Here is a 27,895-nt window from a genome sequence, read left to right on the forward strand (position 1 = left end):
GGCATTTCCAGAAGAGAAATTTAATCTAATTTACATACTTCTAGGTACATCGATAACCAAAATGTGGCCACTGAAAAAAGTTAAAAGGTCAATCAGCTCCTGGCTTCTAGCTGGCCCAGGATTGCAAAATAAAAAGATCCACGTTCCTTATTCTCTACACAAAACGCGTTTTTAAAAAAGTGAAAGGTCTAGGGAGCTATACATAGAAAGCAACAGTGAAAAGGGAGAGGGAGCAGGAGTGGGGGAGGAGAGTCCCACCCCCCAACCCCACCCTCCAGGGCCCCAGAGCCCCTGAGGCTCTTTGGGGGGCCTTGACATGGCAGGAGGCAGCTGTCAGCTCTGAGCTCTTCCCAGCTGGGAAGGCCCCTCTTGGGGGCAGCCAACAAGGATTTCCGTGGCATTGTGGGCTCAGTGGGGGGCTCCCAGGCCCCAGCAGGCCCCACAGAGGGAGCGTGGCTTCCCCTGAGCAAGCACCGTGGCATGATGTGGTCGTTCAACCCAGGAACTGGGGGTCCGGGGCAGGTCCCGGGTCTCACGAGGTGCGTGTTGTGTGTGTTCGCATGTACATGCGTGTGAGAGGATATTCATGGGGGAGAGAGGGAACCAGAACAGGGTTCTTTGGGGTCTTTGCAAATGGCCACGGATGGCAGACATCGCCCTGCCTGGCTGCTAGATGGGGGAGTGCTGTCCTCCCCTGTGACCAGATCGGCTGCCACCAGAGACCTGGCTGCTGCCCCTACTGGACCAGGTGGGCATGGGCTGAAGGAAGACACCCTGTGGCCCCAGAGTCCTCGGGCTGGGGGAAGGGCGGCTAGCTGGCTCTCGGCGCCCTGGCTGTAGTGTGCCCGGCCCCCAAGGGGCGCCGGTTTGAGGTTTTGGCTTGCTCCTTTGGAAACAGAAAGAAAGAGGAAGAGGGACGAGGACACAGAGGAGGAAGAAGAGGAGACAGAGGTGGCACGAGAGGGGATCGGGAATGCTTTTGTGTTAGGGAGCCTCTGCCGCCGCTGTCTGTGCCTGCGGGGCCTGGGACTCCTCAGGTGGGGGGTCCGCTTTGGAGAAGTTCATCTCCAGGATGTGCCGCTGTAAGTGCCGCACCCACTCTTCCTGGATGGAGAGGGGGCCCTGGAATTCCACCTCACAGAACCTGCATGGGGGAACAGAGAGAGGGAGTGGCCAGTGCTGTGAGGAGAGGCGGAAGCATAGCCTTGCCAACATCCCTGGGCACACCAGCTGCTACTCAGTGTGGACAGAGCCAGCCCAGGAGGCGGGGGAAGAGGGACCCAGAAGTCAGGCGTTTCCCGAGGACAGCCACCTCCACTCACCATGGGGTCATGGCAGGGTCTCACAGAGACCCCTGCCTCTATGCTCAGAAGTCACTGGTGCCAGGTAAGGGCTACTGGCTTCCAAGTACCCCTGCCATCTGGCAGATACATAGAATCTGAGACAGTAGAGGGCACAGAGAAGCAAATCCTACCCAACGCGCCAAGCCCCCCTCCTCCTCCTGTCTTCCTGGCACCTAAAAAGGCCTCACAGCACAGAGGCCTGGAGCCCAAGCTCCATGGCTCAAGACGTGGCTTTGACTCTGACTTCTGACTTGGCCTGTATGGCCTCAGGCAAGTCACCTCACGTCTCAGAGTCCCAGTTCGCTGCTCTTCAATGTACTTGTGGACTTTGGTAAGAATTAACTAAGATCTACTTTTTTCTTGAGCCAGACACTAGTTGAGTGCTTACTTACCATGTGCCAGGCAGTTCTGAGTGCTTTATAAATATTAAATTCGCTTACTCCTCGTAACAAATCTGTAAGGTAGGTTTGTTATCAACCCGCTTTTATGAGTGAGGAAATTGAGGTAAGGAGCAGGTAAGTCCTTCCCTGAGGTCACTAAGCTGGTAAGTGGCAGAGTTGGGATTTGAACCCAGGTCTCGCAGGCTACAAAGCTCAGGGTGTCAGCCTTTAGCCTGAGCCCCACCACACACAAGGGCAGCCACTGAGGCGACACCTCCCAGCTTCCACCAAACCCTATCCTGTTCCAAGGCTCCGGGTGACCAAGGCCCACTCAGGTGGTCTCCCTCCCTCCCCCAGGGGCAGCCTACCTGCATTTGAGGGTGTAGATGTTGCCCACGAACTTGACAAGTGATGTCTGGGGGGGCCGGGGCACCAGGGAGGGGACTGGCCGGACTCGGGGTGGGGGTTGCCGCACCTCCTCCAGCTTCTGCTGTAGGTCATTGGTGTCCTCGCCTCCCCGGGCTGCGGAGGCATCTGGAGGGCGGGCTTGTCGGCGTTCAAATTCTAAGGTGGAGAGGGGGACCGGAGATGAGTGGGAGGGGTGGATGCTGCAGAGACTTGGAATACACAAGAGCTGAGGACTGATGCTACCTGGATGGGTGGGATGGGGGATGGATGGGTGAATGGGTAAGCAACTGGAGAAAGGACTTAAGGGCCACGGCAGAGCGCCTGGGGAGTGGCTGGGTGGGCCTGACAGGTGCCTGCTGCGCTCCCGACCCTCCTCCACCAGCACTCACTGTTGATGTTCTGCCGCTGGTGCTCCTCAGCCTTCACGGTGCCTGGCGGGCTGGCTGCCAGAGGCCGCTCACCACTGTCAGCTGCCCGGCCAGCCTCGGGCCCTGGCTCCCCTCCAGCACTGCGGCCGACCACGGCCAGGCCCCCGGGTGCCAGCCCCAGGGACGGCCGCTTGTCACTGTCACGGCCATGGCCAGCACTGCGGAACTTCTTGGTAAAGGGGCGGCCGCCCTGGATGTAGCTGCGGTAGGCGCCCACCTTCTGGGGCCGGTGTTTGATCCACTCGCTCAGTGTCTCGATGGGCGAGCCATTGACGCACCACTCGGTCACGCCGAACTGCCGCAGGTGTGCCCGTGCGTGGCTGGCCAGGGCCTTGCGGTTTTCAAAGTAAAGGCCACACAGCTCGCAGCAGGCCTCGGTGGCTGCGGGGCGGAGGGGGTGCTGCTGAGTCACAGCCCGAAGGGGGCAGGTGCACCCAGATGGCCCTGCCCAGGCCAGGTGCCAATCCCGCCTCCCACATAGACCCAGCCATGGGGGCCCCACTTGGGGTCAGTGTGCACGCTTGTGGCATTGCCTGGCCTGGCAGGCCCTGGCGGTCGCCCTCCCAGGACCCTGCCGCCCGCTGCTTACAGGAGTGGGAGGTCTTCTCATGAAGGGTCTTTGCCTTGAAGGGCAGTTCAGTCTGGATGTAGGTCTTGGCCTTGACCTCTGCTGGGAGGAGGCGGTCCTCCTGCAGGGGCCGCTTGGCTGCCACTGAGCCCAGGTAGCCAGTGGCTGAGGGCTTGGCCCCAGTGATGGGCGTCAGGCTGAGCTCACGAGGAACCTGGGCCGGCCCTGCACCTGGTTTGCCTGGCCGGCCAGCCAGGGGCGACAGCGGCAGTGGGGACTGCACGGGCCCAGGGGCCACGGTGGGAGGCCCGTCCTCAGCCAGGGCAGGGGCCAGGTCTCCAGCCGGTGGCTCCTTCTTGATGAGGCACGGCTTGGACTTCTTCTTGAGGATCTCTCGCAGTGTGTCGATGGGCGAACCATTGACGGACCACTCGGTCACACCCATCTGCCGCAGGTGTGAGCGCGCGTGACTCGACAGGCCCTTGCGGTTCTCGAAGAACTCGCCGCAGAACTCACAGCGGATGTCGCGCACCGGCTCTGCCCGGGACGCTGCAGGGGATCCAGGGTAGGGGGAAGGAGGAGAAGGAGGAGGAGGGAGGAGGAGGGAGGAGGAGGGAGGAGGAGGGAGGAGGAGGGAGGAGGAGGGAGGAGGAGGGAGGAGGAGGGAGGAGGAGGAGGAGAAGGAGGCGGCGGCTGCGGGCAGGAAGCCTCCAAGCTCAAAGCCCCCGTATCAGTGCCAGCTGCCTAGCTACCCCTGTCCACACCACCCACCAGACCGCAACAACCTGCTCCCTCATCTGGGCTTCCAGAGGCCCTTTTAACGTCTGGCTCTTCTGCTTGTTCTGTCACTTCAAATTCCAGCTGGCTTCAAGATATCTCCCTGTATGATCCTGGGCAAGTCACTTTCCCTCTCTGAGCCTGTTTCCTCCGCTGCAAAATGGAGATGAAAACCCCTACCTCCCAGTGTTACTTTGGGACGGTCTAAAATGGGAACAGCTCTGAGCATGGGGCACAGAGCTGGTACACAACGCACGTGAGCGCTAAGGCACAGCCTGGGCTGCCCTCACCTGCTCAGCACACAGTGGGCATCCAATCAACCTGAGCAGAATGAACACAGTGCTGGTGTGACAGGCAAGCGAGCAAGTGACATTACAATGATGGCATACAGAGTTTTCTGTAACCAGGTGCTGTGCTAAGTGCTTTATCCCACTTAATCCTCAAGAAAACCAGACAGAGTTGGGACTATGCTGATCTCCATCTTCCAAATGAGGAAACTTGCCCAAGGTCACATAAAGCTAGACTGTGGAGGAACAGAGATCTTAACTCACACTTGACTCCCAATGTCAAGCACTTAATTACCAAAAATGTCAGAAAGACACAGTTCAGACGTTCACTGCCAGTCCCTACGCTCCTGCTGTAGCAGACATCACTAATGGATCTCCGCAGTCTTTCTCCCTAGGAGTCTGGCTGGCAGCCACTACCAATAGATTGAAATGGCACAACAGATGGAATCTTTCTGCTGTCACTGAATGACACAATCCTGCTTCTCAAATGAATAAAGGACAATTGAGCAGCAGCTCAGTTGCAGGGGTCTGCGTAGCAGGAATACACAGCTAACCCTGTGTCCTCTCTACCTGCGTGTCCTCCCTTCCAATTCAACCCTAGGCACTCTGGATACCCCCAAGGGGAGGCAGGGAGGAGACCCCTCCAACTGTTCTCCCTGCCCTACTGCAGGGTCACACTTACACAGGTTCAGGGGTGTCATGTCTTCCCGTGGCGCCCCCCAGGGACCCTCAGATGGGTGCAGTTCCCCATGAAGGGCCCCCGGCAGCATCTCCCGCTTGATCTCCACCCGTATTTGTTCAGGCTTCAGCTTCTTGGGCAAGGAGGGTGCAGCCAGGCCTGGGAACATCTTTCGGGCCGTAGGAGGAGGAGAGGCAGTTGGTGAGTGGCCCAGGGGGCTGCCCGGTGGTGGTGGCAACTTCTTGGCCAAGGGTGAGATGTGAAGGTCCGAGGGGCTGCGGGCTTCCAGTGAGCTGCCAGGACCTGCGCCGCCCATCATCTTGGCCAGGGCTTTTGGGCTTGGCCCTGGTGGGTTGGGAGGTCCACCAGGCCGAGACTGGGTCCGTCTCTTCAGGATCTCCCGCAGCGTGTCGATGGGCGAGCCATTGACGTACCACTCGGTCACGCCCATTTGCCGCAGATGGGAGCGCGCGTGGCTCGAGAGGCCCTTGCGGTTCTCGAAGAACTCACCACAGAACTCGCAGCGGATGTCTCGTGCTGGCTCTGGGCCTGAGGCTGCAGCAGGAGGAGAAAGGGGCAGTTAGCATCGTGGAACTGCCAGCATGGTCACCTGCAGGAGTGTCCTGGTCGGCTGGGCGTGGGCGGCAGCAGCACGCCCACAGGTTAGGGTGGTGAGGGCAGGTGCAGGTAAGGGAGTGGAGGAGCGGGGCTGGGGGCCAGATACCCGGCAGGAGTGAGGGGAGGCTCCAGAGAGCACATGGGCCCTCGGTCCTGGCGGAGGAGGATGGAACCAAGATTCCATTGCTCTGTGGGTCCCAACAAGGACAGGGTGAGGCAGGGAGGCAGCCTAGGTGCTATGTGCCATCCAGACAGGGGCAGATGTGGGTGCTCTGCACACTAAAAGGCAGGATCTCCCCGCCTTGGCCTTCATTCTCAGGAAGGGTCATGGAGGTCAAAGGCCAAGAGAGAGGGCCTAGCAGCCCACTGCCAACAAGATCTCTGGGCAGAACCGGCCCACTGCCAAGGGCCCCTGTCTACTCCCTGCCCCAGCAGGGAGGGGGCTGTGACCCCCCCCGGGAGGGGCTCCAGGGCCCGCAGTGAGGAGGGGGCAGCTGAAGCGAGAACCTACAGAGGTTGAGAGGAGACGGCTCCACATCAGAGGCCCAGAAAATGCCGGCGGCTGTGGCGGCCGAGAGGTCCTGCTTCCCCCAGGGGCTGGCCATACCCGCGGCCTTCAGCTTGGCCTTCTTGGCCGGCGGTGGGGGGGGAAGCAAGGAGAGGGCCGCGGAGGTGGGAGGCGGCCGCCCCGGGTGGGCCAGGGCGCCGCGCCTGGGTGGGAGGCGGATCTGGACGCCGTCCCTCCTGATGAGCCCGTGGAGCACGTCTATGGGGGATCCCTTGGCGTCCGGATCGCTGACGCCCAGGTGGCGCAGGTGGGCACGGGCGTGGCTGGACAGGCCCTTGCGGGTCTCAAACCAGGCACCGCACAGCTGGCAGTCCAGCTCTCTGCCCCCGTCACTATCTAAAGCTGCGGAGACAAAACACAGGGGGGGTTCACGGCCGCCACCTTGGCCGGCCTTGGGGGCCTGAGGTAGGAGGGTCTGGTGTGATTTTTGGCTGCTCAGGCAGTTGGGGGGTCCAAGACTCAGGCCGCAGATTTCTTTTGAAGTTTGGGAAGCAGGACATCCTGTTTCCTGCCTAGCCCTTTGGCATCGAGGGGAGTGTAGAGAGCTTAAGGACTTTGGGTAGACAGGCAGTGACCAAATTCTAGGTAATCAGATACTCCCAGACCCTCTCCCCTAGGATCCCTGCTGTGGGAGCTATTTGGGGGCGATGGTGGCTGCTGGGCTCACGCAGCCAAGGGCACACCTGCTCAAGGCCCTGCCCCTGGAAGCACGGCAGACTCAGTGGAAGCAACTTCAAGGGAACATGAGGTGCCAAATGGGGGGCTCCATTGGGCAGGGGGTGAGACCCTGGGGTCACCCCCAGACTCTAATGTCCACAAAGATATGGGAAAACCTGATGTTGTAAGGGACGTCCTTGTTAAACCTGCTCACTGCACCTGGAGGCTTTCTTCCCAAACCCTGCCTGCCGTGCCCACAGGCAGCCCAGGAGGTGGGGCTTCACCGGCAGGCGCAGAGAGCTGCCTCTCTGCATGGTGGACAGCCAGGAAGACTTGATGACAGGACCAATCGTGGGCACCTCCCATCAGGTGATCCCCTGTCTATCCAAGATGCTTCCAACTATCACTGAGAAAGCTAGGCCACAGGAACCCTGGTTACCTTCACTGCCCCTACCCACAGGCCCAGAGAAAGCCAAGAACTGCCCCTCAGTGGCGAGCATGACCCTGGCAGGCTCGTCAGCCACAGTGAGGCTTTCAGGGGAAGATCAGCAAAGTAAAGTGGGAGACACGATCCACATCCAAGGCGGCCCAAAAGGAGATGCAGAGGCTTGACCAATACTCTGGCCTGGCTGGCCCAGGACATGGGAGCTGTAGTCCCCACCGCCCCCACCCACCCTGGGCCCTGTCCCTGGGCTACAGCCCAACCTGAGGTCCCGTCCCTCCCAGCGCCAGAACCTCCCTCGGCTCTTGGGACCCACACTCACTGAGGTTCAAGGGCCCCTCATCCTCAGACTGAGGCCACTGTGCCTTTGGGGAGGCCGGCCGGGGGCTCAGGGACAGCTGGGGGCTCTTGTCCTCAGGATTCTTAGGGGTAGGGGAGCCCGCCAGGGCCAGTGGTGTCTTTTTGAGGAGTGGAGAGCTGGGCGGGTGGCCCAGGCCCTTGGCCGAGAAGCCGGGAGGCGACTTGATGGCTTTGTTGACAGCAGGGGCATCCAAGGGCTTGGCCAGGGTGAGCAAGCCGGGCCGGGGGGCCCCGGCGACCACCTCCTTCAGTGAGCTGGACTTCTTAGCCAGGCCTGGGGGCAGCCCAAGGTGGGCGTCAGGCAGGCCCTTCTGCTTCACAAGCTCGTAGAGGAGGTCGATGGGTGCGCCGCTGCTCTCCGACTCTGCCACTCCCAGCTGCCGCAGGTGGGAGCGCGCGTGGCTGGACAGGCCCTTTCGGGTCTCAAAGCAGGCACCGCAGACCTCGCAGGTGGTCAGGCTCTGGGCTGAAGGGCAACACAGAGGCCGGGAGAGCAGGCTGTGAGGCCCGCGGCCCAGCTCTCCCGCTTCTCCTCCCCCGAGAGTCCCACTCACCCAGGCTCCATGGAAGTGTTTTGCCTCCGTCAGGCCCCCCAAACCTCACAATGACCCTAACAACGCAGAGAATAGCTTGGCTGCTTTGCCAATAAGGGTTAGAAACTGAGACTCAGAGAGGGAAAAGTTGTGCCCAAGGGCACACAGCAGGAGATAAGAGCCCTTCTGTCATCCAGCCAGTGGGACACCTTTCAGGCCTACGGGGTGCCCTGGCAACAGGTTCACACAAACACTGACCTGACAGCCACATGCTTCACTGAACTAAGTTCTAACCACCCTCTGTGGCTCAACTCCTGCCCGAAACACTGGTCCTTGCAGTCTCCTGCACCCTCTTCCACAGAGCCTTTATCCTTGCCTATCTGCTTCTCTGTCTCCCCGTTCCCCAACTTGAATGGCCCTCAAGAGCAAGGGCCAAATTCATTTTGCTCCTCTCACCTCCCTGGAGTCCACCCCAGGGCCCGTCACTAGTCAATAACAACCTTAGGATCAACAGACGAAGAAATGGTGTCATGCGAGAGACTGCACAGCTAGCAAAGGCCAGATTCAGCAAATGAGCTGGGTCTGAGTATGAGCTCTGGACCACCACACCCACTGCTTCTGGATGCTGTCCCTCGCCCCGTGAGGGTGCAGCTCAGGGCCACGCATGCCCAGGACAGTAGAAGTTCAAGACAGAAGACAGCTGAGTGCCAACCTTGGTGCCTCAAGGTGCCAGAGGGAAAACTGCAGGCAACCTGGGGCCCCACATTAACCCCAAGGCACAAGAGTGCTCCTGTGAGTGTAACCAGCCTGGCCAGCATCCCCTGCCATGCCACCTGGGCCACTCACCCTTGAGGTCCTGCAGCTCCTGTTTGCTGCCATGAGGAACCTCTGCAGCCACTTTGCTGCTCAGCCGACTGGCCACCTGCTCCAGGGCCCCAGGGACAGGCAGGCTCTTCTTAGGGAGCGAGGGAGAGCCCAAGTCCATGGCCACCATTGCGTTTTCCTCAGAACCCAGGCCTGTGGGTTGGGGAGACAGGCTCAGCCCAGACAAATTGCAGGCTGTCTATAGCCAGAACTAAGAAGATGGCCTTCTTCCTTATCTGTGATGTCTGCTCTCACTCTGCGAAGCGACTCACCCCAGGAAAGCTGAGGTTCCACCATAACCCCCAGCACCAGTCCAGTGCAGGGACACTGAGGCTGCCACTGACAGCAGACGCCAGCAGCTGCTTCCACACACTACAGCATGGACAGGTCTGGGGTCTAATGCAAATCTGAGCCCAAACTCCCATCCCAGGGGATCTCAAAGAAAAGATCTCTCTGGGCAGAACTTGTGAGGGGGAACGTCTGCCTGTCTCGAGGGTGAGGGTGGGAGGCACTCAGAAAGGGAATTCAACACAACACCAGGGTCAGGAGGCTGGAAAGGCCACACAGAGGCAAGGAGCCAGGGAGCCAGGGACAGGGAGGTGGCTTCACAGCACTTGTGAGGAATCTCCACCAGACAAGACAGCTGGGGCTGCAGAGACAATGGGGGACCAGGGGTGGCCTACTCATCACAAGCTGGGCCCTAAGTGGGGTAAGGTGTCTGCACCTACAGCGATCTGACTGCAGACAGAAAGAGTTGGAATCACAGAACTTTGTGTTAAGTTTCTGAGACATCTATCAGGCCCGCAGCATCCCTGAGTGAGGAGTGTGTGGCAGAGGGAACCAAGGGTGAATTTTCACGTCTAGTTTTTCAAAGGGGCCTGGGAGGCCGGTTGAACTCCAAATTTAGAGTTCAGAGCAAAGGATGAAGGAACTGTGCCAGATGGGGCCTTGGAGGCGTTCAGTGGGATGTAACGGGGCAGGGGGCCATGTAGGTTCTATGCTCAGTTTGAGTCTCACAGAAGCAAAGAGTAGGCGCTGAGGACTGGGGCACCGAGGACTTTGTCAAAGTCTCCGGGTCGGGTGGGCGCGTCTGTCAGATGGGGCAGGGCTGAAGTGAGTTTCCGCACCGGACGGACCGGAACCGTGGCAAGGGACGCTCCCGGGGCTCCAAAGGAGGCAAGGGACATCTGTCAGACGGGGCAAAGGTCTCGAGGAGCGGCGGAGGAGTGTTTCTGAGGCCTGGGACCCTGCGAGCGGCGACAGAAGGCCCTGGGCCCACACAACTAAAGGGCCGGGGGGGGGGGGGGTGTCCCGCAGACTGGACGGAAGGCGTCCGGGGCGGCGGCACCGGCAGGCGGGATTCCGACCTTCCCCTCCCCGCACCCTCCCAAGCGCGGGCTCTTACCGGGCGCGGGAGCGGACGCGGGCCCGGGCCCCGGCTCCGGCTCGGCCTTGGGCCCGTCCCGCGGCGGCGGTGGCGGTGGCGGTGGTGGCGGCGGCGGCGGCGGCGGCGGGGGTGGGGGCGGCGGCGGCGGCGGCGCGGGGGGTGCCGCGGGGCCCGGGCTCGGGGGGCTGGGCGGGGGCGCCCCCGCGGGCGCGCGCTCCCGGGCGCCCCCCGCGCGCGGCCCCGCCGCCGCCTTGCTCTCCGCTTTTGTCACTCGGCACTGGGCGGTGGAGGCGGCCATCTTGGCTCCGGCGCACGCGGGGCGGCCGCCCCAGGCGGGAGCAGCTGAGCGCCGAGTGCCGAGCGCCGCTGCCGCCGCCGCCAAACCCGCTCCGCCCCGCCCCTCAGGGCGCGCCCAGGGTGGCCTGCCGAGTGCCGAGCGCCGAGCACCGAGCGCCACGAGCGAAACCGTTCGTCTGGGCCCTGAGGGCGGACGGCTGCAGCTGCTGGAAGCTTGTCGCGCGCCCTGGCTAGCGGATGCACCCACACTGGGCGCCCAGCGGCCTCTAACCGCCGCCCCAGCCCAGTCCCCGGACATCTCTATCCCTAGGATGGGAATCTTCCGGCCTCACTCAGACCCCCTTAAACAACGTCCAAACTCTTTAAGAGCCCCGACGGGCGGAGCTAGGACCTGCCCTAGGACCCTGCCCCATTCCCTTTCCGGAAAGTCTCCATCTCCGAGTCGGGGATCCTGGAAAACACCTGATCTCCAACCACAAGAATCCCTCCAGTATCATCCTGTTATCCAACCGTCCCCCGACGGTGCCGTTCCGCAGACCTAGGGAACCCCACAAGGCCGGCAATACATTTCAATCACCGCCTGCTTCTCTCCGATTGTCCCCAGCTGTTCCTTGACAGTTGGGTGGGGCTAGAATCCGAACATTGCCCCGCCCCCAACCTGGCACCCGCCCCCTCCTGCCCACTTAGGGAGAGGGGGCAGGCTTCTAACGACAGCCTTGCAGCGCCAGTGCCCAGACCTAGCCCTAATGTTGCATATCCTTACTTAAGGCAAGGCTTCCAAGATCTTCCCAATCACTCCTTAACCGCCAACCCTCTGCCTCGCAGTTATTCACTGAAAGACTGGTCATAGCTCTCCCTCCCAAGGACAAGGCCAGGGCAGTGCCAAACCTGGCTCCTCTCATCCGTAGGCTGATTCCTTATACTCCAGTGCCTCCTGCACCCCTAGCCATCCTCAGAGCCAGCTCTGTCTCGCGGCCACCCCTGAGACACTACAAGCCAGACGTGGGTGAGCTGAGTGCCTGGGGAGCAGCCTTTAGCAGAAGCAAGAAGCCTGAGGTCAAGTCCCCACTCTGCCCCTTCCTGAGGTGTCACCTCAACCAGCCCCTGTCCTCTCTGAACCTCCAAGGAGAGGGGGCTTTGATAGCCCCACCCTCCCCTTTGCAGGCTCATGAGTGCCCTTCAAGTGGGCTTGTGAGTGGGTCTGACTGAGCCCAGAGTACAGATCTAGGTAGGACCCCAGCAGCTGCAAGTAGGAATAGTACCGAAGGGGCCGGGTGCGGTGGCTAACGCCTGTAATCCCAGCACTTTGGGAGGCCAAGAGGGGTGGATCACTTGAGGTCAGGAGTTTGAGACCAGCCTGGACAACATGGTGAAACCCTATCTCTACTAAAAATACAAAAAAAATTAGCTGGGCATGGTGGTGGGCGCCTGTAATCCCAGCTACTTGGGAGGCTGAGGCAGGAGAATTGCTTTAACCCGGGAGGCGGAGGTTGCAGTGAGCCAAGATCGTGCCACTGCACTCCAGCTTGGGTGACAGAGCAGGACTCCATCTTTAAAAAAAAAAAAAAAAAAAAAAAAGGGCCAGGCGTGGTGGCTCACACCTGTAATCCCAGCACTTTGGGAGCCCGAGGCGGGCGGATCACAAGGTCAGGAGATCGAGACCGTGCTGGCTAACACGGTGAAACCCTGTCTCTACTAAACAAAATACAAAAATTAGCCGGGTGTGGTGGCAGGCACCCGTAGTCCCAGCTACTCGGGAGGCTGAGGCAGAGGAATGGTGTGAACCCAGGAGGTGGGGCTTGTAGTGAGCCGAGATCGTGCCACTGCACTCCAGCCTGGGCGACAGAGCAATACTCCATCTCAAGACAGAGCGAGACTCCATCTCAAAAAAAAAAAAGAAGGAATAGTATCAAAGGAAGCCCCAGCCTCCAGCAGTCCCAGGGACGATTCCCCCTGTTCAGATACTCTCCATTCCTCAGAGCCCAACTACTTTTTGTAGCCAAGTTCTCTGCCTTGTAAAGGCTCGTGCAAAGTCAGGCTGTGCAAGACTGGGCCCTTCACTTGTCCACTCCCTTTGCAGTGCCCAGTCCTGGGCTCCTTCACCAAATAGGACTTATGGATTTCCAAGCCATCCTCCACTAGAGACACCACCAAACAAGCTGCTCAGAAGTCTAGCTCTACAGCTATGTGGCTGTGGCAAAGAAGATGACCTATGGTTTCCTTATCCTTAAAACAGGGACATGGCCGGTGCGGTGGCTCACGCCTGTAATCCCAGCACTTTGGGAGGACGAGGCAGGTGGATCACGAGGTCAGGAGATAGACACCATCCTGGCTAACACAGTGAAACCTCGTCACTACTAAAAATTAGCCAGGTGTGGTGGCATGCCCTGTAATCCCGGCTACTCGGGAGTCTGAGGCAGGAGAATCGCTTGAACCTGGGCAGCGGAGGCTGCAGTGAGCCGAGATGGCACCACTGCACTCCAGCCTGGGCGACAGAGTGAGACTCTGCCTCAAACAAACCAACCAACAAACAAATAAAACAGAAACACAGCAATCTTAGTTGTACAGACTTACATTGAGGCATAAATGAGATTTAACACATGTTAAAATCTTAGTACAGGGGCCAGGCGTGATGGCTCAGGCCTCTAAATCCCTGCACTTTGGGAGGCTGAGGCAGGAGGATTGCTTGAGCCCAGGAGTTCCAGACCAGCTTGGGCAACACAGCAAGACCCCGTCTCAAAAAAATAAAAAATTAAAATTAAAAAACCTTAGTACATAGCAAGCATTTGATAATGGAGGAGCATATCAGGTCTGCCAGATAAAGCAAACATTGGTTGAAAATCTAGACTCTAGGCCGGGTGCAGTGGCTTACGCCTGTAATCCCAGCACTTTGGGAGGCCGAAGCGGGCAGATCACTTGAGGTCAGGAGTTTGAAACCAGCCTGGCCAACGTGGTGAAACCGTCTCTACTAAAAATACAAAAATTAGCCAGGCGTGGTGGTGCACGCCTGTAATCCCAGCTACTCAGCAGGAGAATCGCTGGAACCTGGGAGTTGGAGGTTGCAGTGACTGAGATTGCACCACTGCATTCCAGCCTGGGTGGCAGAGTGAGACTTCATCTCAAAAAAAATCTAGCCTCTAGGCTGAGCACAGTAGCTCACACCTGTAATCCCAGCTCTTTGGGGGCCTGAGGCAGGCGGATCACTGGAAGGCAGGAGTTTGAGACCAGCCTGGCCAACATGGTGAAAACCCATCTCTACTAAAAATACAAAAGTTAGCTGGGCGTGGTGATGGGCGCCTGTAATCCCAGCTACTCAGGAGGCTGAGGCAGGAGAATCACTTGAACCCCAGAGGCGGAGGTTGCAGTGAGCCAAGATTGTGCCACTGAGCTCCAGTCAGGGCAAAAGAGCGAGACTCCATCTCGAAAACAAAGAAAATCTAGACTCTAGATCTGCACTATCCAATAGGATCGCCACTAGCCTGGCACTAGCTTCATTTCAATTTCTTAACAGCCATACATGACCAATGGTGTCCCTGTAAGACGTGCAGATATCTAGAGAATATTTCCAGCCATCATCTCAGAAAGTTCTATATAACAATGCTTCTCAAGACAGAAGATGTCATTAACAGCAAAGAATCTGGGGCCCAGCTGCCTGGGTTTTAAATCCCTGTTTCACCCTTTCCAGCTGTGTGACCTCGGGCAGGTTAATTAAACTCTCTGTGCCTCAGTTTCCTCATCTGTAATGTGGAAGAAATAATACCTGCCTTATAGGATTGTTGTGAGGATGTAAATGAGTTCATGTTTGTAAAGTGCTTAGAACGATGTCTGGCTCCCAGTAAAAGCTCAGTAAGCATTTGTCAAAGTCACTGGCAGGAAAGATAGTGAAAAACTGGATCCAGAAAGAGACCTGGCCCAGATCCTGAGTGAAACAGAAAGGACACCTAAATAGCAGGGTGGTTGTAAGGAAAGTCATCAACATACTTTGTAAAGTGACTCAAAATGCTTCCAGGAAAGCTGAGCGGCTGCCCCTCCAGCCCCGCCCCTCCAATGCTCTGGGCCCCTGGGAAGGATGGGGCTCCAGCACAGCCCGTCCCCTCCCCTTACCATCTCCATAGGCTGGCCCAGGGTCCTCAGCCCAGGTGGGTGGAAAGGGCACCGTGAGAGGTAAGCGGGGCCGACGGGAGGTCAGGAAGCTGCCAGGCAGACCCCCAGGCTCTCGGCCCAGGGGGCTGGGGGGCTGCTCAGCAGCAGAGGTGGCCAGCAGCTCCTGCAGGATGTTGATGGGTGAGACAGTGAGCTCCCAGTTGGTGATACCGAAGTCACGTAGGTGGGCCCGGGCGTGGCTGGAGAGGCCGGCCCGTGTGTCGAAGCCAGCCCCGCAGAAGTCACAGCGCATCAGGCTGAAGGTGCCTGGGTCAAAGTTGGCCACTGTGGAGAGAGGACAGGACTGCCTGAGGTGGAGAGGGGGCTACTCCCCAGCCCCAACCCCTCCCCATATTCAGAGCTTCACCCTGGACTGCCTTTCTTCCCCGTGGCTGGCCCTTTTGCTCCTGCCTGCCCCTCAGCTCTCAGCTCGTGCATCCTCCCACCCCATTCCAGGAAGCCTGACCCTCCCAGATACCCCCTTCCCACATCTGGCAACATCAAGGAGGGACCTCTTCTGCAAAAGCCCTTCTCCAGGGCCAGGTGCGGTGGCTCACGCCTGTAATCCCAGCTTTTTGGGAGGCCAAGCGGGAAGATCTCTTGAGCCCAGGAGTTTGACACCAGTCTGGGCAACATAGCGAGACCCCATCTCTATAAAAAAATTAGCTGGGCATAGTGGTGCATGCCTGTAGTCCCAGCTACTTGGGAGGCTAAGGTGGGAGGATTGCTTGAGCTTAGGAGTTTGAGGCTGCAGTGAGCTATAATTGCCCCATGGCACTCTAGCCTGGGCAACAGAGCAAGATCCTGTCTCTTAAAAAGAGAAAGAAAGAAAAAGAAATGCTTCTCCAGTTGTGGACCTGCCATCTTCTATGAGAGTATTTGATTAATAGCCTTCTCGTGACTATTTTTACTCATGATCACCGAAGTGCTGTAAATTAAATATTTGTTGGATGAAGAAATGGACAAATGGATGTAATGCCCTCTGCTGGGAGCCTTATCTGAGCCCTGCAACTGGAGTTAGGGACTTTGTCTCAGCTTCCCCAGCCTCCTGGTTCTCCCAGCTTTCCCCGCATCTCAGCCCTGCTCACTTGGTGTCGTCACTGCCTGGTTTCCTGGTTGTCCACCCCTTGCCCCCCACCCCTAGTGCGTAGACACACACACACACACAGACACACACACACACACTCAAACACCATAGTGGCACCTCCCCAAGTGGGCTTTGTGTCTGCCAATGTCAGAACCACCCAGGGTGCTCCTGTTTGTGGAAACAGACTTCTGGAATCAGAGCCTTGTACTGTGGGAACTGACAAACCTTACATGCAGCCCCAGGGGGTTCTGAAGCTGGCCAGTGTGGGGTGGAGGGGGTCCCACCACTCCTGGACTGGGCCATAAACTCCAAGAGTCCAAGAACTACTATTCTGTCCACTGCTGTGTCCCCAGGTCCCCAGAACAGAGGGGAACCTTGCTCAGTAAATATTTGTTGAATGGAGAAATGAATGAAATTCTCTGCCTGAGGCTGACTCTTCTACCTACACTCCTTCCTCCAGTGGCTGGAATGGCCAGGGGACTGGGGCGTCTCCACACATCCACCGACCAGGTGGCCTTTACTGTGGCTCTCAAGTCTCTCAGGAGCAGAGGCCCCAATGTCCCCCTGCTTGGCACTAAGGGAGAGAATTTAGATCAACGGTGGGTTGCCCAGCCATGTGTCTCCTGGGCCTTTAAAAGTGAAGCTGCCCTACCTTTTTTCTTCTTCTTCTGGAAGGAGAACCTGCGCTCAATGGCCTTCACCTCCTCAGCGGAGATGAAATGGCGCACATTGTAGCTGACGCCCACGCGGTTCAGGTGGCCCCGGACGTGGTTGGCCAAACCGATGCCGTTGTGGAAGCGATCGGGGCAGTAGGGGCATTTCCGCTCCTCGTGCTTCAGTGCCATGGCCGGGTCCCCATCCAGGAGTGTGTCCAGCCCCAGCGGGCCGCCCAGCGGCGCGTCCAGGAGCAGGAAGTCCAGGGGGTGGGCGCCTGCCAGCCCCAGCTCCTCGGGCTGCAACCTTGGGGGCACCCTGGCTGCCGCCATGACCTGCGGCCCCAGCTTCGCCACCAGCACAATGGGTACCATCCCTCGGAGCTGCTGCTGCTGCCCCTGGGTGGCCTCTACTGCCTGCAGGGCCTCTCGGAATGCCTGCTTCAGCTCCAGGGCCGGCTGCGGGATGAGGCTGGGGGTGGCTAGGGGTGAAAAGACCCCATTTTCAGGGGAAAAATCCATCTCGGAGGTCAGCACTACATCCTCCTCTTCCTTCTCCTCCTCCTCCTCTTCGCTCCAAGGGCGCCTCCGTTCCCCCAGCCCTTGTGGGTGGACGGTGCTTTTGTTTCTCCCGAGCTGTAAGGAGTAGGGGGTGGATGCTAGCGTGGAGGGAAAGGCCAGCCTTCCGAGAGGCCTCTGGCCCGTGCCATGCAGGAGTGGCTTTGACAGCGGGAAATCTCTGATGCTCAGCTGCTGGCATCCTGGGCCAAAGGCCAGGCTGGGGTCGTATCCAGCAGGGTTCTCCCGCCACATGGGGGCCAAGGACGGCTCAGCTTTGCCAAAGTAGTCCACAGCAGTGTCAGGGAAGCAGGCGTGAGCATCCTGGCTAGTGCCCGGCTGGCTGGCAGGGTCCTCCTCATAAGCCTCGCCATCCTCCTCCCAGTGGGGATGGGCATGCACCAGCCTCACGTGCTCCCTGAGCAGGCTCTCGCTGGGCGCGGGGAAACCACAGAAGACACAGGCGCTGAGGCCAACGGCAGCTCCGTAGGGCTGATAGAGGAGGGCGCTGGCCTCAGGGCTGGGGCTGCCAGCCCCGCTGCTGCCTCCAAAAGGCTCTTTGGTGGTCTGGCCTGGGGGCTCACGCATGTGCAGCTTGGCATGCTGCACATAGGCCCTGGAGGAATTGGTGCCAAAGATACACTTAGGGCACTGCAGCCGTGCCTCCCGGCCCTCGTCTCCTGGAACTTGCTTCAGCTTTTGGATCTCCTCAATGATCTTCTCCCGGGAGGCCTGGTGCAGCTGCCGGTGCTGCTCCAGGGCAGCGGGGTCAGCAAAGGCCCAGCCGCACTCCCCGCAGGCCAGCGGGGCCAGGTCCGCAGCGGGCTCCTGGCCCGGGGCTCGGCGGTGCTGGCTCATGTGCTCCAGGAGGTGCTCCTTCTGCTTGAAGTAGATGCTGCACTCGATGCATGGGAACACGGCCGGCTCCTCGTCCTCGTCCTCATCTGGGCTGGCCACCCCTTCGGCCACCTCCTCCAGCAGCTCACACAGGTAGGGCCCGGTCCGGATCGGGGGCAGTAGCGGCTGCAGCCGCTCCACAGAAGCCTCCGAGTTCACTGTCCAGGTCTGTGTGGCTACCTCCGAGGCTGACGTGGGTAGGCCCCACTCGGATGGCTGGGCCAGGCCCTCCAGGTCCTCCAGATCTTCTCTGCCACCCACCACCGCCATGTCCAGCGTCTTCGGGGTGTCTTCCACTGGCACAAACACCCTCCTGAAGGGGGCGAGGGGTGGCGGCTGGGCAGGCAGGTCCAAGTGCAGCCCTGTGTCCTGGGGGGATCCCTGCTCGTCCTCATCTTGGAGCCAGTCGAACCTGGGGCGGCCCTGGGCATGTTTCTCCAAAAGCCTTGGTTCCCCCCGGTGGTGTAAGAACCTTCTAGAGCCCTCTAGCTCAGCGTGGGGTTTCATGGTTCTCACAATGACTGAGTCCTCGAATCTCCGCTCAGATAGGATGCCCTCCCCAGCCTCCTGGACAAGGGGGTGCTCCCAGGGCCCCCGGCCATCAGGGGTACCTGGGAAATGGCCCAGGAGATGGGGTGGTGGGGAGCCCGGCCGGAAGTCCAGGCTGCCTCCATCCCAGCAGCTGCAAGGAAGTGCCAATGGGGACAGGTTAGCCATGGGCTGCAGTTTTCCTTCCTAGGGTGGTGATGGGGGTCCTCCCAGGCCGTTTGAAGCAGGCCCCAGAGATCCAGCCCGAGGGTGACAGGGGTGTGGGGGTGAGGGTGGGAGGTGGGGGTGAGGGTGGGAGGTAGGGGGAGTCCACGTGGATCCTTCCGGACCTATCGGGTCAAAAGCCAGGTTCAACTCCTAGGATGCACCTGTCCACAAAGCCTAGCCCCGCTGCATTGTGGAGGAATGTACGGAGACCACCCCTGGGCCACACGGGGATGTGGCCACCTCTAAGAAGTCTGGTGGCAACAGTCAACTCTCATCTCTCCCCAGGGAGGACCCAAGCCTCTCATCTGTGCTCCAGGCTGCTTCTGTCTTGGTTCTCCCCAAACTGGGGTGATTTTGCTAATTTAGTTTCACCTCTCCCCCAGATCTGGCGATTAACTTTGTGGCAGAACAGTTCAAAGGAATGTTCCTTTTCTCTGCATCTCCCCCTCCAGAAAGGCAGAGTCAGGAGAGGTTGAATGTCCCTGCTAAGCCTTTGGCCCCAGTGATCCTGACCTTCTTGGGCAGAGGGGTGGGAGTGGGGTTGGGGGAGGCAAGGTAACCACTCTGGGCCTCAGTTTTCCAATCCTGAAATTGGGGGTAATTCCCAAGAACTGGGAACCCCTTTGTCCTTATACAACATCTGTGGAGCTTTCTCATAGCCATCATCAACAAAAGGTGCTTGCAACACAAGGCAGGTGCTTCTTTAAATGCTCACAACCACAACCTTTCAATGACCCCACAGGGTGTAGGGTGAGGATGACACAACTCAGTGCTTGAGAAATGCTTTGTTTCACCTCATGCCTGGCCCAGTGTAGGTTCTTATTATGACCATTTGAGATCGGTTCTCCCTTCCTTTTCAAGATCCTGCCTCCATCAGGGGATGCCAATCACGCTTATGGAGCAGATGTGGAAATGTTCCATTCAGATGTTGGGTGGAGACCATAAGGTCACCTTTCTAAGCTCCATCACTGACATGCGATACTAACAGGACCATCCTCCTGGGGCTGTGGCAAGGATTCAGTGGGGATAAACACATGTTCAGAGCGTAGCTCATAGCAGCTATTATTAATTAATTAATAATATTCTTGTTCATTCTGAGAGCTATTAGTAATCCTGATAAACACTATGACCTGGCCAGGCATGGTGGCTCATGCCTGTAATCCCCCCTCTTTGGGAGGCTGAGGTGGGTGGATCACCTGAGATCAGGAGTTCTCGACCAGCCTGACCAATACGGTGAAACCCCATCTCTACTAAAAATACAAAAACTATCTGGGCATGGTGGCAGGTGCCTATAATCCCAGCTACTGGGGAAGCTGAGGCAGGAGAATCGCTTGAACCCAGGAGGTGGAGGTTGCAGTGAGCCGAGATCACGCCACTGCACTCCAGCCTGGGCGATAGAGTGAGACTTTCTCAAAAAAAAAAAAAAAAAAAAAGATGGCTATGACTTATTAGCACCTGCCAAGCCATTCAATAGAGAGTAGGGACCATCAGCATTGCTCTTGATTCCTGCTCTCACCCAATGCCCCTTGGATCTTCAAGGCGAATTCATGAGATGCATCTTATGGACTCCATCTTGCAGATGAGAGAACTGAGGCCCAGAGAGGCCTAGTATCATTCTAAGGGTCACCTGGCAGGGAGAGGACTCGAAGGGTCCAACATCCAGGCTCCTGCCCCTCTGGCCCTGCTCCTGGCAGGGATAATGAGAGTTGACCCTCTGTGTTCATCCCAGACCTCCCCCAACCCCAGCACACGCCCAGGGGCTTGCCTGCCGGGAGCTGACTCCTCCTCCTGCCTGGCCTCCTGATTCCCTCCTGTCCCCTTCTCATTCCCCAGGGGCTTATCTGAGGCCTGGGGATGTCCTGCTTGCCCCCCTGCCCTCCCTGAGGTCAGGGCCAGCATGGCACTCACCAGCTGCTGATCCGATGGGTGGCGGAGGTGACACGGGGGAGGGCTTCGCTGAGGCCGGGATGGGGCTGCCCGTCTGCAACAGAGAGGGGAGACCCTGAGGGGCTGGGGTCCTCCTGGCTGGGGCCCTCCACACCCCAGCTCCAGGAGCCCTGCCAGGTGCCTCAGAAAGGCCCTGCTGGCTCCCAGTTCCTCTCCCTGAGAGGCCCGTGGCCTCTGTGGTCCTGAGCCCTGAAAGGGGTTTCTTTGGAAGAGTCCCCTTGGCTCTCCTGGGGGACCCCAGGGCCTTGCTGCCTTCCAACCCTCCTCTCTTTCCCCCAACCCAGCAGCCAGGGTGGTTTTTTACAAGCCTCACCCTGGTAAAAACTCACCTGGCTTCTCATTATACCTATAATAAAAACCAGACTTCTATTTTTTGAGACGGAGTCTTGCTCTGTTGCCCAGGCTGGAGTGCAATGGCGCAATCTCGGCTCACTGCAACCTCTGCCTCCCGGGTTCAAGCGATTCTCCTGCCTTAGCCTTCCGAGTAGCTGGAATTACAGGCGTGTGCCACCATGCCTGGGTAATTCTTCTATTTTTAGTAGTGAGGGCGTTTCGCCATGTTGGCCAGGCTGGTCTCAAACTCTTGACCTCAAGCGATCCACCCACCTCGGCCTCCCAAAGTGCTAAGATTACAGGTGTGAGCCACTGTGCCCGGCCTAAAAACCAGACTCTTAGCCACCACCTACAAGGCCCTATGAGGTCAGACCTCTGCTGGTCTCTCCAACCTCCCGTCTCTCTCCTGGCCCTTCAATGCCTCCATTCTGACTGTATGGGCCTCCTCAGGAAGCCCCAAGCCCACCTAACTCTTTTGGGCCTCAGGGCCTTTGCACCTGCTATGTCTTCTGCCCGGGGCACTAATCTCTGACCGCCTAACTCAAATGAGCCCCTATGATTTTCTCTCTCAGCACCTGTTTCATTTCTTTCTTAGAACTTTCTGAAATCACCTGGCTCTTTCTTGGGATGACTGCTTGCTGGGTCCCCTACTAGCGTGTAGTCACAGTAGACCAGGTACTTTGTCGGCTTCGTTCACTGTAGCATTCCAGCACCTGGCATGGAGCAAGTGCTCAGCAAATCCTTGCCAGATGATGAACGAGGCACCTGTTCTAACCTGAGCTGCAGAGAGCCCATCCCTGCCTTCTGCACCCTCTCCCAGGCCTATGTCCTGAAATCCAGTCCCCTCCTGGGACCCCCTCCCCACCAACACAGATGGAGCCAACTCTCTATTATCCGCCTGTGGAGCCAATGCCTGGAGCGACCACAGGAATCCTGGCCTGCATCTCTGCCCTCCACACTTGCCTGACGCGGGTAAGCTTGCCAATCGGGGAGCAGGCCAATTGCCCGGGCCAAGGTTAACACACTGGGGGAACTTGTGCCCCGTCCAGAGCCCGACAGATGCAATTGTTGGATTAGCCTCAATTTGAGGATGGTCCAGAAAAAGGGATAGGGCTGGGGCGAATTCTTTTTCCAATCCCTCATCATCCAATTGGCCCGAGAAATTGAGAGCTGACTGTTGAGAGTCAAGGGATAAAAACGGAGGTAGGGTGGGGAGAGGGTGTTGACCAGAAAGGTGTGGTCACTGGCTGAGGGTCCTTCTTCTGAACCCAAGAAAAGGGTTGTGACTGTTGTGTGACCTCTGGAAGGGGTGGTGGGGGTATGGAAATTTGCATCATCTACCGCGCAAGGTGTCTCAACATCAGCACCATTGGCATTTGGGGCCAGATCATTTTCTGGGGTGGGGTCCATCCTGTGCATTGCAGAATGGTGAGCAGCATCCTTGGCCTCCACACTCCAGATGCCAGCACCTCCCCAGCCCTCGGTTATGACAACCAAAATTGTCACCAAACATTACCAAAGTGTCCCCTGGAGGGGGAGGCGAATCACCCCCATTTGAGAACCACCGGGATACACTGATGGGCAGCAGAGCTGTGCCTGGGTGCAAGGGCTGGTTTTAGGATGGGGGTGTTGGAAAGGGCGTTCAGAGTTGGGAAAGAAAGGCCTGGCCCAGCCAAGAAACAGGGTCTCTAGAGAACATGTGAGTCATAGATTTGACTTTTTTCAGGAGAGGGCAGCCGGTTCACATATAACCTGCCCTAGCATGACCTAGAGGTATGGGTCTGAGGGTCCCGGGCATCCTGCTTTTGAGGTTCTAGGACCCCAAGCTCCCAAGATTCCGGGCGTCCCAGATTTGATGATTCTGCGATTGCTGTTGTCTAAGAATTCCAAGAGCCAGGGGACCGCGTGGCCTCTTTGTCTGAGCAATTCCAGCGAGGCTCCTATTTTTAGTGGCAGTGACTTTGGAGGAAGCAGGCCAAGCAGTGCCCTGTGTCCAAGACACCTTGGGGATGGGGGCTTCTTCACCCAGAGGCCTCCACAGTTGATGGGGATCCAGGAGTCCCTATGGGTCAGATGAGGCGCTAGGTCGCAGCCCTTAGGCAGTGGCCATGCCAAGGGGCCCTTGTTGGCTCCTGCCATCTGGGTTCCCCGAGAGAGTTTGCAAATGCTGATGGCAAGGGGTGTCCATAAGCAGCCTGAACTCCAAGCCTGGGGTTCAACTTGGTAGAGTGGCCAAGAACCTAGATTCTGGAGCCAGACAGATCCGAGTTCAAGACCCCAGGGGTGCCCTGAAGGGCGTGCCTCTCCCACTCCGAGCCTTGGTTTCTTCCTCTGTGCAATGGGAACAGCCACCGACCCAGTCTCGCAGGGCCAGCAATGGGTGCCAGCAAGATTGTAGTAAATGCTCCATCCAGAGAAGTGGCGGTGGAGGGGAAGAAGGCTGGTGGGAGGCCTGGGGGATCAGGGCTGGTTCAGCGATGTCTCAAGGGGGAAGCTTGAGGCTAGACTCCAGAGCCTCAGGTCCGGTCACTCCATGCTCTGATTTTCTCCCCAGGCTGGGGCCTCAAGACAGCAGAAATGATATGTCATTTGTCCCTGGGTGCCCTGTCCCCAACACAATGCCAGGCATGTACCAGACTCTTCATCGATCCATACAGACCACCTCTGCCCCTGAGTCTTTTCTGAACCTGGGAGGCCCAACCAGAGAGGCAGGAGCTGCAGAGGGGGTGTGGGAGCTCTGGGTAAACAGCCGTAATGGGGGACAGAGGAGGCAGCGGGCACACCCCTGCCCAGGCAGGGAAGTTTGGAGGTGGCCACTCCAGTGTGCTCTTGGGGGGCTCCGAGGGCTGAGTGGGGATAAAGGAAGGCCCAGGCTTTGGGGCGGAATAGCAGCCCCAGAGCCTGTTCCTATTTATAGGCATCACAAGACTAGTAGGGCAGGTGCCCGTGTCCCAGAGGGGGAGATCAAGCGGGCAGAGAGGGCAGTGGGAGAGACATGGTGTCCCAAACCCAGGCATTCTTCCAACATTCAGGCCATGACCTCACTCCAAGTCAAGCCATTCCTATCCCTGCCCCCAGCTGCTGAGGGAAACCTTCAAGGGTGGGCCTGGCCCCCCTCAGCAGCCACATTTCTCTCTTCCCCAAGCTATAAAACAGATGCACGTATGAGACCCTGGGTGATTCCCCAGTGGGAGTGAGGATGCACCTACCTGCCTGCTTTTCCCCTCTCCCCAGACTTGGGGCATCTGCAAGGTAGAGAAGAGATGTCCAATCCCTCGGAACCAGACCCAGAGAGGACCCTGGGATCCCTAGAGCCTGTACCCTCAGGCTCCCACAAAATCAAAGTCCCCGCCCAGCCCTGGCCGGCTGTGCGACCTGGCACAAGATCCTGCCTCTCTCTGAGCCTCAGTTATTAACTCAGTTATTAATGGCTTAGAGGAGGGGATTGCTAAAGTTTCCCTGAGTGCTGATACTCTGGAGTTGGGTGTACCCTCCGCCCTCAGGGGTCTCACCTTGCCACCCCACTGCCTGACACCTGCAGATGCCACCAGCTACCTCTAAGCCTTTGCATGCACACAGCCCCCTGCCTAGATGCTTGCTTTCCCCTTGGTCTGGCTCATTGTCCCTCATCCTACCTCTCACTTCCTGCAGGAACTCCTGGTTGCTCCCCACCAGGTGCTTTCCTCATCACAGCCCCAGCCGCTGTGTCATAACACCTGCTAACATAACACCGGGTCATAACACGGTATCATAACGTCTGTCTCCCCAGCCTCAGATGGTGGGGTCTATGAGAGCGAGGATGGTGTGTGCTCAGTCACTGCTGTGCCCCAGGGCGTGGCCCCTAGAAGATGCTGTGTATTTATAAATATCCGAGCATCATGAGTGGTAAAGGTGGCCAGAGCAGGTCAAGGATCTGTGAGGATGCAGCAGGGTGGTTAAGAGTGAGGGCTGTCAAGCCATGTTACTCCCTGGCTAGGTGACCTTGGGCAACTTATGTCACCGCTCAGGGTCTCAGTTTCCCCATCTCTGACACGGGATAATAATAATGAAGGCTATTCCACAGGGTTCTTTGGAGAATGACAGAAGATGATCTTGCAAAAGCCTTGGCACAGAGGAAGCCCTTGATGAGGTGTTTGGAGATGGGGGTGGGGGGTGTGATGCATCAGCCCACTGTTTTCCAGGCATACCAGCCTCCTACCAGGTCCTTGGACACATCAGGCTCCTCCCCACCACAGGGCCTTTGCACTGGCTGTTCCCTCCACCCAGAATGCCCTTCCCACCATTCACTCCATGCTCCATTCAAATGCCACTCTATCAGGGAGGGTCTCCCGGGTCTCCCAGGCATGATCCTGGCACTCTGTTTAATGCCTTCACAGCATCTGTCATTACCTGTCCTTCTGATATTTGTTTAGTTGCTTGTTGTCCATTTCCCCTACTAGAGTGTCAGCCCCTTGAGGGCAGGAATTCTTGCCTCTTTGGTTTACAGCTGTCTTCCCAGCGCCTAGCACATACCCTGGCACACCGAAGGTGCTCAGTATTTAATGAGTGAATAACACGTCTGGAGGTGGGGAGAGTGTGAGATACCTTTTTGCTGGGTAAACCGAGGGGTGGCCAGCATCGCTGACTACCCAGCCTCTCCCTAGCCACTACAGAAGCTGTTTTGGCCCATGGCTCAGGAACAGGATACACGCAGACAGCCAGAGGGAGCTGGGATAGACTGATGGGAGTGGGGAATACCTGTGGAATAAGTGGGCTGGGGGCAGGGAGTCTGGGGTGCTGAGATGGGCCTCTGAACCCAATTAGTATGCTCAGAGGAGGAAGCCAGGCTGACCTGAGTTCAAGTCCCAGCTCCACACCACCCAGTGGGGAGCCTTGGTCTGGTCACTGGCTCCCAGGACACCTGTTTTCACAACTGTCAAATAAGAAACTAAACAGAGTACAAAGAAAAGGCTCTGGACCCAAGCGGAATCAGCATCCCAGCTCAGCCGCTGCTGCGCTGGGTGACTTGACTCTCTCTGAGCCTTGGGGAATGGGCTGGATGCTCCCTGGGGGCCACACGGCCCATTCTCTTACCAGAGATGCCACCTCTGCCATCCAGAATGTCTCGGGGGCCCTCCTTGGTGACAGGCAGGTAACGGGTGGACCGGAAGATGCCACCTTCCCCCTCAGCAGCTTCGGCCCCACCCTCGATGTTCTCCCTTGGCGCCGGGCCAGGCAGTCTCTCTGGGCCTCGGGGACGATCTGGTACAGCCAGGCTGCCTGCCAGAGACCCCTCCATCGGATTTTCTCTGCTTGGATCCACTCAGCTGCTGGACCCGCTCAGCGGGGCATTGTGGGCCTGGGGATAGAGAGAAGGAAGTGCTTAGGGGATGGAGGAAAGGGAATCTGCCTCAGTTTCCCATCCCTCAAAACCTCAGTCCTCAACTTTGCAGCTCACTGCCTCAGTTTACTTCCCAGCCCAGGGGAGCTAATGGTGTTCAGACCTTTTCCACACACCTTCTATCCCAATGGCCCCTACCCTCAGCATGCCTCCGTCTCCCCATCAATAACTCCTCCCCTTTATACAGATCGTGCACTGCCTCAGTTTACCCATATTGACACATGCACACTCAGCCACCTGGTCTTCTTCCATCAATCTTACCATTTCTCCAGACGCCTCCCTTCATTCACACACAGCTGCACTTTCCCCAGTCCTGCCCTCACATCCATGCACACGCACATCCTACTGCCATGCCTTCGTTTCCTCGGCAAGAATCCCAGCCACTTGTACACTCTGATCCTATACACCGTCAGGAGTCTCCCATCATTACCCCTTTACTTTTCTCCATTGGGTTGTCCCATACCAATGATCCCTGCACTTTTCCCACACTCCAACCCTTCCCCCACACAGGACCTTAGGGTTCTCCAGCATTAACCCCTTCACCCCCCTCCACACACACAGCCTCAAGTGACCCCAGCATTAACCCTTTCGCTTCTCCCCAACATTACCCCTCATGCATACCCAGCTTGGGCTCCTCCATTCCCCCCACCCCCCAACCAAGATTGCTCTTGTCCTCGGGCGAAAGAAAACGATAGGGCTCCTGGTCCAGAAATGAGGACCCTGGGGAGCGGGGGTTGTCCTCTCTACCTATAAATACCTTCAAGGTAACGGCGGAAAGTGAAGGGCAGGAATGAGGCGCCCTCCCCAGGGAGATGGTGGGGAGGCCGGGCCCAGGCAACCGGGGCGGGGCCGGGGCGCCAGGCCTGGTTGCAGGCGCTGCCCTCGGGGGCCTGGGGATTCCCAGGGGGCTCCTCCGTGGGCTGGCAGTCTTGGTGGGGGTCCCTACCCAGGCCCGGAGGAAGCACCTGCGGTTGTCCACTGGGTGGGCACTGCCCGCGGGGAACGGGCGGGACCGCAACTTCGGAGCACTTTGGCAGCGTGGGGAGGGGGCTCCTACCCGGACGCCCCCCAGGGGTCGCAGAGGTGGGGGCTGCGCCGCGCGGGCCCACTCCTCGGGGGTCCAGGGTCCGGGGGATGCGCCCTCCGCCCGTGCACCCCGGGGCAGGAGACCCCGCGGGACGCGCCGAGGTAGGGGGGACACCTGCCCCAAGACCCCCGCCCCTCCCCCCACCTGCACGGCCCCGCCCCCGACCAGGCCCCGCCCCTGAAGGCCCCGCCCCCGCCCCCGCCCCGGGGGGTCCCGCCTGGCCCGGCCCGGCCCGGGGCCTCCCCCGCCCCGCTACGGCTCCGCCCCACCCGCGGGCTCCCCAGGCCGGGCCGGGCCTCACCGGGGAGGCGGCGCCGCCGGCCAGGTGCCGGGGCTCGGAGCTCCCCTCCTTGGTGCGGCCGTCGCTGCCGCTACCGCCGCTGCCGCTCCCGGTGCCGGTGCCGCGGCCTCCGCAGCCGCCGCCGCCTCCACCGCTCGGGGGACATTGTCCCTTTAAA

At 58.7% G+C, this 27,895-nt stretch overlaps 1 protein-coding gene across 8 annotated transcripts; it reads right to left on the reverse strand.

Annotated features, from left to right (window-relative positions):
- Positions 1 to 27,895, reverse strand: WIZ (WIZ zinc finger). Of its 8 annotated transcripts, XM_031004236.3 has the most exons (13): positions 27,739 to 27,895; positions 26,044 to 26,308; positions 20,599 to 20,671; positions 16,479 to 18,616; positions 14,701 to 15,024; positions 8,895 to 9,065; positions 7,478 to 7,981; positions 6,000 to 6,398; positions 4,874 to 5,425; positions 3,149 to 3,676; positions 2,521 to 2,940; positions 2,092 to 2,287; positions 1 to 1,144 (listed from the first exon to the last, which is right to left on the reverse strand). In XM_031004236.3, the coding sequence occupies exons 2-13, from the start codon at positions 26,246 to 26,248 to the stop codon at positions 985 to 987; spliced, it is 5,670 nt and encodes a 1,889-aa protein (XP_030860096.2). In that variant the 5' UTR covers positions 26,249 to 26,308; positions 27,739 to 27,895; the 3' UTR covers positions 1 to 984. The 8 variants fall into 8 exon arrangements, with proteins under 8 accessions (XP_030860096.2, XP_030860090.2, XP_063557139.1 ...); XM_031004230.3 differs by lacking the exon at positions 8,895 to 9,065; XM_063701069.1 differs by lacking the exons at positions 6,000 to 6,398; positions 8,895 to 9,065.

This window comes from Gorilla gorilla, chromosome 20 (genome assembly GCF_029281585.2).
Source record: "Gorilla gorilla gorilla isolate KB3781 chromosome 20, NHGRI_mGorGor1-v2.1_pri, whole genome shotgun sequence".
Classification (NCBI taxonomy): domain Eukaryota; kingdom Metazoa; phylum Chordata; class Mammalia; order Primates; family Hominidae; genus Gorilla; species Gorilla gorilla.

Excerpts from the sequence above, each read along its gene's own strand:
- WIZ (XM_031004236.3), bottom strand. The coding sequence starts at position 26,248 with ATGGAGGGGTCTCTGGCAGGCAGCCTGGCTGTACCAGATCGTCCCCGA. Across the intron at positions 6,399-7,477 it reads TGAGGGGCCCTTGAACCTCA|CTTTAGATAGTGACGGGGGC; the intron begins GTGAGTGTGGGT and ends TTGTCTCCGCAG. Across the intron at positions 1,145-2,091 it reads ATCTACACCCTCAAATGCAG|GTTCTGTGAGGTGGAATTCC; the intron begins GTAGGCTGCCCC and ends TCCCCCATGCAG.